The sequence below is a fragment of the Ptychodera flava genome, chromosome 3 (assembly GCF_041260155.1).
Source record: "Ptychodera flava strain L36383 chromosome 3, AS_Pfla_20210202, whole genome shotgun sequence".
Classification (NCBI taxonomy): Eukaryota; Metazoa; Hemichordata; class Enteropneusta; family Ptychoderidae; genus Ptychodera; species Ptychodera flava.
In genome coordinates this window covers 29,597,127-29,611,340 of record NC_091930.1, presented here as the reverse complement: position 1 = coordinate 29,611,340, position 14,214 = coordinate 29,597,127, and the positions used below count along the sequence as shown (strand labels likewise).

General features: G+C 36.3%; 1 protein-coding gene across 1 annotated transcript; it reads right to left on the bottom strand.

Moving 5' to 3' along the window:
- Window positions 1-986: 986 nt before the first annotated feature.
- On the bottom strand, window positions 987-13,929 carry LOC139128965 (cell adhesion molecule CEACAM5-like). Its single transcript, XM_070694650.1, has 12 exons — window positions 13,605-13,929; window positions 12,629-12,904; window positions 10,730-11,014; window positions 9,076-9,360; window positions 7,305-7,571; window positions 6,721-6,987; window positions 5,802-6,062; window positions 4,949-5,230; window positions 4,157-4,459; window positions 1,819-1,947; window positions 1,183-1,198; window positions 987-1,081 (listed from the first exon to the last, which is right to left on the bottom strand). The coding sequence occupies exons 1-12, from the start codon at window positions 13,927-13,929 to the stop codon at window positions 1,024-1,026; spliced, it is 2,754 nt and encodes a 917-aa protein (XP_070550751.1). The 3' UTR covers window positions 987-1,023.
- Between the last annotated feature and the right edge of the window lie 285 nt (window positions 13,930-14,214).

The following is a 14,214-nucleotide window of genomic DNA, read 5'->3' as shown; positions in this document are numbered from 1 at the left end:
AATGAAAAATACATCTGAAGAAAACCGTTGGTTTTACTTTTTCATTTCGCTGTTATTTTTTAAAATATTTGGTATGACACATATCATGAAGGGTAACTAAAACTCTATGGTTTTATTTTTTTTTAGTTTCCCTCTTATTTTTATGAAATGACGAGTTGAAGATCGTTTTGCTGTTGACTGTGTTTTTACTTGATTTTGCATATGTCTGTTATCGCTTACGTATTTTCGGAATTCGCTTGTGAAATTCTTCCAACAATATTGTAATTGTAAGGGCAGCGTATACGGGAAATAGGACCTGTTGCTCTTTCATTAATATTTAGATGTGCAGCAAGGAAATACGGCGAAATTTTCAACATGACGCGGGAGGTGAAATTGACTCTCTGAACGCGCGCTCCACGTATGTGTGGCGAAAATTCGGGACGCTATTACCGTACAAATGGGCGCCTTTGGGCCGTAGTGCATCAACATGTCTTTCGTGGTGTTTGTGTTGGCGAAGGTTGGAGGATCACCAGACAAAGTGAATGGTTGACTCATAAATCAGAGAAGTGATAAGACTTGGGTAACGAAGAATGATCCGTCGATTCGTCAGAAATATAGTTTAACCAGGATGAACACATGGCAAGATTTCGGCATGTATGTGGGAAAGTCCGAATGTCTTTTGACTGTCAGATGCAAAACCATTGAGGTAATGATCTCTATTAAGAGTTTTCCTACGGTTATTTTTTTCTGCGTCAAGAATTTGACGAGCGTCTCGCTTTTTTATCTTATTTGTTATAACGTTAACAGCGTTCAAGAAGAAGAGTATACTGTGATAATTCCACCACTTTTATGTTACAAACGTTTCTGACGATTTATTTGGCGTTGAACCCCAATTTCCGCAATTTAAAGTTTTGCATTGCCTCACTGTATCTGAACATTTACAAAGGAATACTAATGCCACTAAATTAAAACGTGCCTCTTGAGAGATAAAGACGACAATTACGTACCTACAAATTGAGTGAGATCGATCTCTTCTGATAAAGCTTATTGTTTGTCATTCACAGTACTAGCGGTTATTTCAGAATAGGCACTTTTATCCTGTCTTTGAAGAAATGCTGATCTGAATTATTAAACTTTGTATCATAAAATACAATAGTAGATATTAATAGCAGGTTGTATTTCAAAATAAATTACGTGACTTACCCCGCATTGGCATAGTCTGCAACGGAAATAAAACACAAAAAAATGTTGTAGGTTCGCTTTCCAACGTATATCGACAAGCAAATGTTCTGAAATTGGTTGCTGGTGCCAGTTCCTCTTTCAGATATAATAGTACGCTCATATCTTTCGATAAGATAAATGTAATTGTGTATAAACATTCTAGAGGCTAAAGCTTTTGACATTTAGGGAAGCCGAACAAACGATAACGATTAGTTTCCTTGGACGCAGGGATATGTTTATAGAGTATTTTAAAAAGTTCCCTGTTTTCTGTACAGAGTCAGAGATTAATATCACAATATTTTACGGTATACATCTCTAAATGTCACATTTCCTCTTCCATTATACAGCATTTGTAAACATGAGCATATGCAATTAGTAATATTTCCACATACGGTGAAAATACTTCAGTGTCTTTTTTTTAACTTACAAGTTTCAGTCAGTCATCGTCATTCGAATGCATTGATAAATTTTTGATCTATAGAGTCACATTTTTACATATCTTTTCGGTAATCTAGAAACCACCATACGTGTTACAAGCTGTGGGTGCTCTGTTACTGATACAGAGTGATGTCTAAATGTCTTTTAGGCATCACATTGTAATGTCCTTTTTTTACCTACCTGTGTTGTCGCTTTGAATTTTGGACGCACGTTTGTTGTAGTACAAAATTCCCAAAACAATTCCAACGATTAGAACCACAACGATGACGGTACATGTAACGCTGATGGCGATGATGTCTAAATTTGAGGCTGTGAAACGACAAAATATTCATAGGGAGATATTAGAAGATAAAACACATGGTATCGAACAATTCTAAATTGATATCTGGGTGCTTCCTTACTGAACTATAGAGGGGACGCAGATAGAGGACATTGGGGATATCGGTTGGCCTGGTAAAGAAAGTTAATTCTCTCAAACATGTCCTGAAACATTTGGTTTGTAGGATCTTTAAGTTTGTATGGCTATCAGGTTGTAAAATATTTCTAATAACATCATTATAGTGATTGAAAACTTTGTAAGGCAATGTTGAAACACAGAGAGCATTCTGGGAAATGTCACCACACTCAACAAATACCGTGTAAGGTCAATGACTTGATTCATGATATAGGAATATTAAATAAAATTGCTCGTTAAAGACCTCGGCATTGGAAAATGACTTTAAGTATAATGAGTACAATGTCAACAAACATATCCCTTCCAACTCAGCATTATCTTGATGCATAGGCTACATACCCATCTTGGATGGCGCCACCACTCTCACAAGAAAAACACATTAGCGAAAAATTTAAATCACTACGCCAAACTGATTTTGCCATCCATCGACATTAAGATTTTAAAAAGAGATTGTTTTCGCCCTGAAAACCGCCTTAATGGCTGCATTGTAAGTTTTGTTTTAAATATCTGAGCACTGTACTATTTATAGAAGGAATATGGGGTCAGCTTCTTTTAGAATCACTGACCCATATATTTTACTTTAACAGCAGGGCAATCAGGTCGACAATTTTAAAGGTTAACGACTGGGCATGGAAATAGCTTGTTTCGCGTCATTTACCAAACTGCTACTAAATCCACAAACATGTTGCTTGAAAGAGACCAACTAAAATGAGACAGTGAGATCGAGATACTTATAATCAGTACATGAGTGTTTTCAAATGAATTTTTTTTCGTAAAAACAATATGTCATTATAATTAGGAATCAGCAAACAACACTGAAGCACGTTGGCCGTCGGATAAGTATTACTTGGTTGGTTGTGCCGGGTAACTATGTGATTCCTTTAAGAAGCAACTAAAGCGTTGCAACACTATCTGGGCTACTTTGTTCAATATTTTATAAATACAAAGTTACCAATGCAGGTCTCCTTTCGTGAGGAGCTTTATTGTGTTTTCTACCAATTGTTCCCTATTTACAGTTGACTAGTGTTCAATCATTAGGGTGAACTTTTCTCACTTGTTTAGCTTGCTCAGGAAAGAGTATTCCTATCGGAGTGAGCTTGCCTATTTGAATAAATAAACAACAAGTTGGGCTTCAAGAGTAAATGTGTCTTACTCAAAGATATTAGGTTGTAGAAGGTTCTTTTAACATTTTCTAAGCAGGAAATCTAACCACGTACAACCATCATGGCTAACAGTATTCCCATTTGTGGAACTTGTGCTGTACTGATGGGACAAAAATTATGTTCTTAAAGCCTTTATTGTGGACCAAACTTAAAAAAGAAAGAAAAGTGAAAACTTCAATGACTGACCAGAGCAAGCCATGGAATTTTAATATGTATATTAAAAAGACGATTATTATACCGGTTTTAGAAATGTAGAAATTCAATTAGTATAATTCGTCAAAATCAAAATAACGAGATTTTGCTTTTGAAAAATCAAGTTTATATGACAAAAATAGCGAAAGTAATATCTGTTGTTCCGAACATACTGATAACAACTTTTATGTGTGTTTCCTTTATGGATGATGGGGTGATGTCTGGTTAAAAACTCGTTACACATGTACATTAAATACATTAAATACAATACAAGGAGGACAAATTAAATTCATCTTTAATTTTAATCGAATGAAAAGTTTTTTTGAATATAAAATTTTTAGCTTCTAGTCGATATCTGATTAGACACTTGCAATATAGTAGCAGTTTAGGTGTAAGCAAATATAACATTCAGTAATCATTATAATCGGAAACTCTTCCATTTCCTGCAAATTTGCGACAATTTGGCAACAGTTTGCAAAATTTCAGTCTGAAAAAGAAGGCCTTCTTGTCAATTAATTTTTTTTCTTTAATGTAATGAAGGATGCTATGTTTGTATTTTTGACACTAAAAAGTAGATCTTTACAAACATATCTACTCGTCCAATAGTCAGTCATTTGGTTCAATTTTGTATGTGCACCGTAATATCACTAAATAGTTTCAATTTTGTTCCTAACAGAAAACATATGACTATTATAAAGATAGATCTTACCTTTAGTAAATTCGTTAATAGTCACAAGTTGGTAGTCGCTAGGTCTTACCAAATTGTAAGCTTCACACGTGTAGATACCGAAGGAGTTACTACCAATCGTAAGCGTCAGCGTACTTGTGACTTCACCAGCCACGATATTATGTATACTGATGTTGTCGTCATCATTAGAGAGAGTTTCGTTTCTGTTGTTGAACCATCGAATCGTTGGGCTTGGATTTCCTTCGGCTGTGCATTCCATGCTTACGTCATCTCCCACACTCGCTTCGTACACACGGGATTCTTCAGAAGAGATGCGAGCCGAGTCTGAAAATAATATACGATTTCAGTGTCTTTTCTGTGACAAACGAACAGTTTGACAATGTAATTTTTTGTTTTTACATACTAAAAAGTGGTCATATGAGCTTTCTATGTGCTTATATATTAGTTGACGATACTGAACTCGCAACCTCAAGGTAAGAAGAGGGAAGCCGCATTTGATCAATGCTTTCCAGAACGTAACGCATAAATAACGCTTGGTGATTTTTCATTTATCTTGTTGCATTTAAATAGTCTAACAAATACCAGTATTAGTATATCTTAGTCATTAAAGAACAATAAAATGCAAACAAACAAAAGTCGACGATATAAGGAAGACGTTTCCTATCCTCTTATCGAGCGACCAACATTAAACAATGACATATGACAAATGTCAATTATTTTTCACAACTTGCTCAAATTGGAGCGCGGAGGGGCCTGAAATCGCCGTTCAGTATAAGATTCAATTATGGAGTCTCGTAATACCTGAGTACTTACAAAAGACTGTGATTTGCATTGCGTCAGTAGAAAAGTCTTCTCTCTGGTCGTAAAATTGTGTCATTGCGTTGCACTGGTAGTTGCCATCTTGTTCTCTGGAAATACTGACGAGGTTGTGATACAATACCGATCCATTTGACTCTGCAATGATTTCATCTTCAAATGTGAGATTGATTTTGTGAGGGTTCGGGTTCCCATCGACAGCTTGACAGTAGATGGTGACGTCACTTCCTTCTGTGATGTTGTGCAATGGGATGGTTGCCAATGTGACGTCTGACAAATCTGAATAGAAGAATCATGGTAACATCAAGCTTGAGTCAAGGCACGGTCGGCTGACGTATTGAGATTGTATTACGTTGTATGTTTAAATTTCTATGGTTTTCCACAGAGCACTTTCTACAAAAAAAATATGCAACAACATTTTACAGCCAGTAAACAATTGAAGAGTGTATTCGACAAAATTAACTCTTGTCTTCTTTCCTCCCTGGACAGCTGCCTGCAGGAAAGGACACAACATCACTTTATCGTATCATGTCCCTGACAATGTCACTATTTTCTTGTCCTTTTGCATTTTGTTCCAACCAATCTGATTAAAATCATGTGAAGAGATGGCTACGTTCGAATATCGCTATTTGAAGCAGCCGATCAGGTTACGTTTTATAATGTTATAGTCGATTGATCGGCTGTTTTTGCTTATGCAAGAGATTTAAATATGGTCTCCCATTAGTCTGACATCAATTAGTTAGCATTGATATATTTTCGTTTAGGACAAAACACACCGTCTGGTGTCAAGGGTCGCCGCCTTCAAGATGGCACATAGTAAGTTGCATACCTTACAAATGTACTGACTTACATTGAACTCTGACCTCTGTAACACCGCTGTCAGTGGCATTTGTTTCATCATAGAACACATTTGTTGCTCTACAGGTGTAATTGCCCGAATCGGATCGACTCGCTTTGTTGATGACATAGGTGTGTTCACGTACGAGCAAATCGCCATTACTTATCCACGCGTAAAATGAAGGCGATGGATTTGAATTTACTTCACAAGACAATCTGACATCTAAGTCGTGCTCGACACAGAACACGGTCTGTTCGTTTACATAAGGCGGATCTGCAAGACAATAATTGGGGAAATGAGTTGTTAGGGAGGAAAAATTCTATTTGTACGACTTGCCCTCAATAAACCAATATATCAATTGTGCAGACACAGGTATACTGCAATCTGCTTTACTCATGCTATGATCACATTCAACAGTCAACTGTACAAGTAAAGAAACGTCGTTAGAAAATAACACATAACAGTGTTTTGACCGCCAGGTATGATCTTCTAAAGTTTACTTAAAAAGTGAAATATATTGGCAACTTCCATCTTTCCTGAGACTGACAGTGGTCTTGACAACACTATTATGATCATAGCTCAAATACGTTGTATACTTTTTCATTTGTTAAGTTAATTCTTAATTGTGCTTTCCATGGGATACCATGCATTTATTTCAATTGCAAATTATTCTGTAAAGGGGTGTTTTTAAATAAATCCTACAAGTATCATCTCATCTTGGTCCCAGACCAATCTCGAGGAAAAGTAGCATCGCTCGGTTGTCATGGTTTAAATCTTCGTCAACATTGTCTTAGTAATTAAGACAGGCACCAAGATACTTTGCGAATTAATTAATCGTTAATAAGAGAATACAATGATTGTTGCATAGAAGTTATGGAAGTCTATGAATAAAACCATTACAAGGCGGAACGAATCACTAGCATTGACTTACATTGGACGTCGATAGAAATACGTTCGTCTCCGGTTCCAGTCGAGTTGTCCCAAAACGTGTTTCTTGCTGTACAAATGTAATCACCGTGTTTGTTTCGTTCAACGGATGTAAAGTTTAACCATGCACCATCGGCGTTTGAATCGTCCCATGCAATCCAGTCCACCTCTGGATTAGAGTCCACCAGGCAAAGGACACTGAAATCGTCCCCCTCGATGACCTGGCTTGAATCGTAGAGACCAAAGTGGCGGAGTTCAACATCTGGGTCATCTGCAAAAATTAATTCATGATAATTTACTTGATATGGGGGGTCGAATTATGTGTTTTTTCTCATGTAGGCCTAATAGAGATGATATCACTCCCTTTGTAACACCATGCTGAGTATCATAATGTATGTTTCCGTACGTAAATCTATCATGCAAAATAACCGTAAAACTATCAATTGCACTGGTATAATGAAGATACATTAGAGTGGATCCCTTGATTATTTTGGTTTACAACCCTAACAAGAATGTCTGGAAATTGTTAGGTGCAAATACATAATTAGTGAAGGTGTTACGGGGAAGTATTTGTGTAGAAATGCTTACACTGCACGTCGAGTAAGATCGAGACGTTTCCGTATCCCTTTGACGCATCCCAAAATGTGTTTGTTGCAATACAAGTATATATCCCGCTTTCTTCTCTTTTGACATCAGAAAGATAAAGTGTAGGGCCTGTGTGGATTTCAACTCCACTTTGATTTCTCCAAGCGAAGCTGGCTGCCGGATTACCGACAGAAGAACAATCGCCTCTGTATTCTCTTCCTTCGACAACTCTGCCACCACTTTCGTCATTGATTGTAGCAACTGGCGCGTCTGGTAGGAAGAGGATCAACCAAAATATATGTCAATCCGTCATTCGACCTACCAATTCATCAAAGTTATAAAATTGGTAATTCCATATTAGAAATATTCTAATGAAGAATATTTGCTACAACAGAAAACGTTTACTGTAAATCCTACTCAATCATATAACATCATTATTGGAATATGTATCTATCTTGCGATAATGAATGAATGTATGCAGGGAAAAGTGAACAAACCAGTAACATGGGTCACCGCTATAACTATGTTGTTTTGATTGACGTCGGTTTGCTACAAATTTAAAGTTCAAGATGAAAAGTACCTGCAGGGCATCTCTTTTTAAATGAATTTAGAACCTCCCCAAGTTTAGCACTGACTGTTTATGTTATATTAAAAAACCAATACGGTATGCCATGCTTCAAAGTCTCGGACATATAGGACGAATCGGAATTTTTGCTGATGCAGCCACAACCATTGACTCGTTAGTTTAATCGCAAACACATGCCTTGGTAATATCAACTTAGTATACGCGAAGACAAGCTAAGTTTGTACTTTATTATATTGTATTTTGCAAATTGTAATTTACATTGCCTTACTTATTTCCGTGAAACGTGCTGAATCTGTTGTTGTTTTCATTTAAATCACTTGTGTTCGGCAACCGAAGAGGGTCATAAAATCACTTTTCATACTTTTATTTCTTTCTTTAAAAACGAAAATGAAATTTAAAGTCAATTTTCATTCGAGAGATAAAATCAAAAGCAAAATCAAACTCGAAATGAAAATTAATTTCGTATTTCAGAATGAAAATGGAAAATCAAAACGTATAGGCAATCTAAAGTCAATTTACATTCGAGAGATAAAATCAAAAGCAAAATCAAATTCGAAATGAAAACTTTAAAACGAAAATCAAAATGTAAAGGTAACGGAAAGTCAATTTTCATTCGCAGAACAAATCAAAATCTAATCCAAACTCGAAATAAATGAAAATTAAAATGCAAAGGAAATCCAAAATCCAAATCAAAGTTGAAATAAAAGTATTAAAAGTGATTTCATGAGCCCCCCTCGCTTACCGTACTTGTGTTTGTCAGATATGAATCAAGTCAATGCGCTAGTATTTTAAATTACTTAAAATGTCTCTTTTAGTTAATTTGGGGCACAAAGTAGTAGTAGTAGTACAACTTTAAGCATTATTGTTAGACTGAATTTTAAGATGATATATAACGTGTAAAATTGAACATTTATTAATGTAAAGGTAGGATATTTTAATCCCCATGTTTTATATTGAAAGTAAGACTTATTCTGGAATCTAGGTGTACAACAAAACTTATCGATTTTACTGAGTGAGTCTCTATTTGATGTTATTAATTGCAATTGAATCAGTTTTGACTTCTGATTGACTTGTTATATATGTTCCTTATAGATATGCCATGCCTATAAATTGTACACAAGCTATAGCGTGTATACTAACAAATAAATCTCTCGGAAAAAGACATTGTATAAAAATTCTTCTTCTTACACTCTACGTTAACATTCATGATAGCAGTACCAGTTCCAGTGCGTCCGTCCCAGAAAGTGTTTGTTGCAACACATGTATAATCGCCTGACTGTTTCCTCCTGACGTCTTCGAACTCCACCAACCCATCCGGGGATACAACAGTATGACCACCATCGAACCATGTTACGTTGTTGTGAGATGGATTAGAATCTAGGACCTCACACTCGGCTTCAAACGAATGACCTTCAATGACCCTTCCTGTTGAACTAGCATCGCCTGTAATTGTCACTTTTACCTCCGGAATATCTACCGAAAAAAAATAACTCGCAAAGGCCAACACACAAAGACCACATGTGAACTAGTGGTTTACAATAGGTTCATTACATAGTAGTGCGCTTCGCAGAACAAACTGATATCTGTCAGATCATTGTATGTAGCAGGTTTCATAAACTTTCGCACATTACTCTCTGAGTTTAATCACTAATTAAAAAAATTCATTTGATATATAAATGAGATGTTTATTAACTTGACACTGGTCAATGCTTCACTGAAAAATTAGATATGTATCAGATTAACATCTGTAGCACTATTTATCAAATTTAATGCTTTAATTTTGCAGTAATATCATTAATAACAAAGTTCAAAAATATGAACTCTTAATTAACATCACACTACTAAATACTTCTCAACACAGTCAGATATTTGACGGATCAATATCTGAAACAGATTGCAATAAAATTTAGTAAAGTTATTTCAGAGTTATATTGACTTCCTTAAATATGCAAATTAGCTATTTATTACCTTTAAAATGCTCAGTATTTCACACGAAAATTAGACATATATCAGATCAATATCTGTAGAAGGTTTCACTAAAATTTGGTGTAGGAATTGTTACTTATATGACTAATTACAAAACTTCATTTAAATATGCAAATATAACTTTACACTGTCTAAGCTTCTCAGTACAATTAGATATATATCGGATGAAAATTTGTTGCAAGTACCATCAAGTTTGGTGCAGGAATTTAAGAGTTATGTCACTAATTACAAAAGTTCATTTACTATGAAAATGAGCAGATAATTGATATGACACACTATCAGTATGATCAAAATGTTCTAAGGTTGTCATCTGCGAAAAGTTTCGTGAAATTCTGTACAGTATTTCTTGATATATACAGTCTCCACAAGAAAGCATTATATGAAAAAAAGATATTTCATAACTTCATTGATATGTAAGCCACACTAACAAAAATCTAATCAGTTCTTCTCAAATATGACTTCACGCGTGTAAACACGTACATGAAACGTAATTCCATGATAAATATATGTCTATGAAATCTACAATTACGAACAATTTGTGCAATCTGGTCATAGATGGGTATTTAATCGCGCAGTAAGGGAATTTAATCACGGAGTTGTTTGCGTTTGTTGCGATATTAACTCTCAAATGTGATAAACAGTGATAACTTTACTTCCTCTATAAAAAGTATATTTACAGAACTAAGAAAAATGTACGCCCTAAGTGGTCTAGGGCACTAACGTAAGATTGTTGAGTCTAAAAGTCAAAATCAAAGGTTGATATCACAGTACAATTTTGCTCTTCGACGTGACATCTCCTGGTTTGTACTTAATGATAATGATATTTTTGCTATGTAATATTTAATTCGATGCTTACATTGCACAAATATTGAAAATCCAATCAAGGCGTTTCCAATCGTTCCATCCCAGAATGTGTTCATCGCTTCACAAGTATAGTTACCGCTTTGTTCTCGCTGTACTGCATTGAATTCCATCAATTCGTTTGAACTGACCGTTGTTCCCTCCGAGTCAGTCCAAGATATGACGTGTGGCTGTGGATTAGCGTCTGTGACTATGCACTCGACTATGAATGAGTCTCCCTCAACTACTATGCCGCCTTCACTCGCATTCCCATAGATTTTCACATCGAGGGACGGAGCGTCTGTAAACAAGATAAAAAATATACATGGTGTGATTTCATGTCAAATTCCTAAGGGATCACTTTATTGCTATCAAAGTTTAAGTTTAAAGATTTTTTCAGATAATACACGAATCTTAGCGTCAAACCCGAATTATATTTAACTCTGTAGCAGATGATCGAATAAAAGGATTCCAAAGCAAATAATTTTATCCACAGTCCCTCCACACTCCAGTTGGGAAACGTTGTTTAAGCGTATGAAGTGCCGGGTTGTATGCGCGTTATGGTTTGGCACCCGTATTTCATACCCATTTTCGTCTTTTTTCCGACATTTGTTACAAAGAACCAACGATATTTGCTCTAATATGTAAAGTCTGCGTCAACCATTTCAAAAACTGAACAATCCATTAGGTTATTGAGAGATCGATTATTTGGTTTTGTTACTTTGATTTCCGTAAAACAAAATTGATTTTACGTTAGCTCGCCTGCATTCCAATGCGTAATCAAAGTCTAAATTGTGCCTGATAATCAACTTTTACGACATGTATCACATGGAATGTGTTGTTTATTTTGGTGTGGTGTGGATTGTATCCAAACCAAAATGAAGCCCTACAATAAAAAACCACAGACATCTTATCAAACCATAAGACGCATCGTAACAATAGGGACCCAGGCATTTCCCGACTGAGTTTTATTCAACTGCAAACGCTAATACTGCGTCACCTGTGGTGGAGATCAAGAGGTCAGCCCTCAGACTTGTCCTTTTTTTGCCGAGACAGTCCTCCAAAGAAGATTGCAATGTCTGCCGCTCTACTAATTCAGAGCTTAAAGGTTGGTTGTCATCAAAACTGCGTGTGTGTATACAAACATTGTATTTCATGCATGATATCTAGATGTACTACGTAAACATATCTGTGACATTTAAATGTTAGACATTCATTGTTAACAAGTATGCTTTAACTTTCATCAGTCGTCAAAGTACCCTAGATACAATGTTTACATCGGTCGTAGGGGTCCCTGGCAACCTTTGATCAGAGTACTTAAGAGAGCCTCATTTTAACAACACCTGTCTTCTCACTTTACCACCACAGTTGATCACATGTTTATTTTTGTGTGTTTAGGCCCCCAGAAGATTGGACCAAGATTAAAAGAGCTACCTATGTAGGTGAATGTTTTGTTAGACTAGTAATTGGTCACCCGTTTTGTGGCCCACTTTATGTATTTGGCAGATATGAGCGTGTTGAATATTGTAAGGAATATTTTCTGTGTGACAGATAATTTATCACCAATTTTGTGGCCTTTTTGATGTATGTCATCACAACTTTATGGTAGATGTAAGCATGTTATAGATATTGTAGGAACACACGTCTTGTGCTATAGTTTTTCACCAACACCGTAGTCTGTGGCCTACATGATGCTTTTCACAGTTACAGTGTTTCAATAAATGGTCATCCATTTGGTGGCCCACTTCATCCACAAAGCCATGAGTGTAATGTTCCTTTTTTGTCATTGATTGCAGCTGGCCAGGGTGCCGAAATATCAACAGTGATGTGGGGGCATTGCCAGGGGTTACAGTGTTTTCCCAGGATAAAAGGCTTTACACTCGCTGGTTGTGAACAGGGAAGTTGGCTTACTCACATTGCACGTCTAATATTAGCGAAGTCCGTCCCTCACCCATCCGTCCATCTGCATATTCATTACTTGCTACGCAAGTATAGTTGCCGCCAAGTTCTCTGGTGATGTTTTCTAGCATCAATGTGCTCGTATAAAATCTTTCATTATTTGGACCACGCCAATACAATTCTATGATCTCCGCAGGGTAGCCAACTTCCTCCACCTCACATACTGCCTGGAATCGCTCTCCTTCAAAGACGACATTCCTAGTTGAGTTGGTAATGTTGACTGTCGGTGGATCTATGTTTAAAGGCAGGAATAAATCAAACACGTCCACTAATAAGTACCGTTGAAGGCTTGCATATACAAAGTGGCAATGAAATACAAAATACAGGATTCACTTATCGCAAGGACTATAAAGAGTCAGACTTCTGCGCTGTTGTGGTCAACATCACATATGCTGCACTGATATACTATGAACTCGCAATCGTCGACTTACAATATTATAATTTTCTTCACAATAATTATCCATCCACAAACTATACTTTCTTTGTGTTCTCTGTATCAAGCGTGAATTATTTTATATGCTCAACCACAAAGACGCATGCGTCAATTGAGAAGAAAATTCTACCAACTCGTAGTTTGGTCAATTTCTGGGATAGAGAACTGATTGCATCAATATTGATATGATTTACAGGCAGCAACAAAGATAATGAAACATTGTTCCTCCCAACAAGTGAACACTCTGTTTCTGCGTTGTTGTAAAGTGGCCAGTGACCTTTTGAATCAATGTCTTTTATGATGTTATAATAAACATATTCTAAAGAATATGAAATGCGATTGTCAAGGGCTCAACTACTCTGAGTTACCCCGTGTACGCTCACTTTCACACATAAATATAAGATTTATAGACCTTGTTCGTTTCTCCTGGAGAAAAGTAGTTGATGATGCATTGTGATAAAGTAAAAAGCTCCTCTGAATTAAAATGAAGATAACTCACATTGTACGACTATAATGATATCTTCTTCACAGTGTGCAGCTTCTTCAGCTGAAGGCAGAATCGTTTCATGCTCCAATCGACAGTTTACAATCGTTCCGTTGTCTTCTCTCTGGAAAACAGGATACCAAACATTGCTCGAGAGAGACTTTTCTCTGGTTGTCTCTATTCCGTCTGCATACCATACAAGTTCACCGGGCGGAACTCCATTTTCAACGGTGCAGTTGAATATTGCTACTTCGTCAGCAACCACATAGGATGACGGACTTAGTTCACATAATGGACCACTAGCTGTAAAGATGAATGAAACGATGGATATGCTATACATTGCAAGTATATCATGGTCACATTTATTTGCATCTTGCATATTATTATATATTTGTGTTTTCGTGTATGTAAGTACGTGCTCAGGCACTGGGGTCCGTATGTGCACAGCACCTATTTAACTTTTACCACTCAATGACTCAATAATCGGTAGTGGGAGATTCCCGTTACAATGTCAAATAATTTGAATTATACTAGGGAGTATAATGCAATGCGATATCAATGCTTTAAGGTGGTATGTGCCTCAAAAGTGAAAGACTTAAACTTCTTGTCAATCTTTCTTAAATGA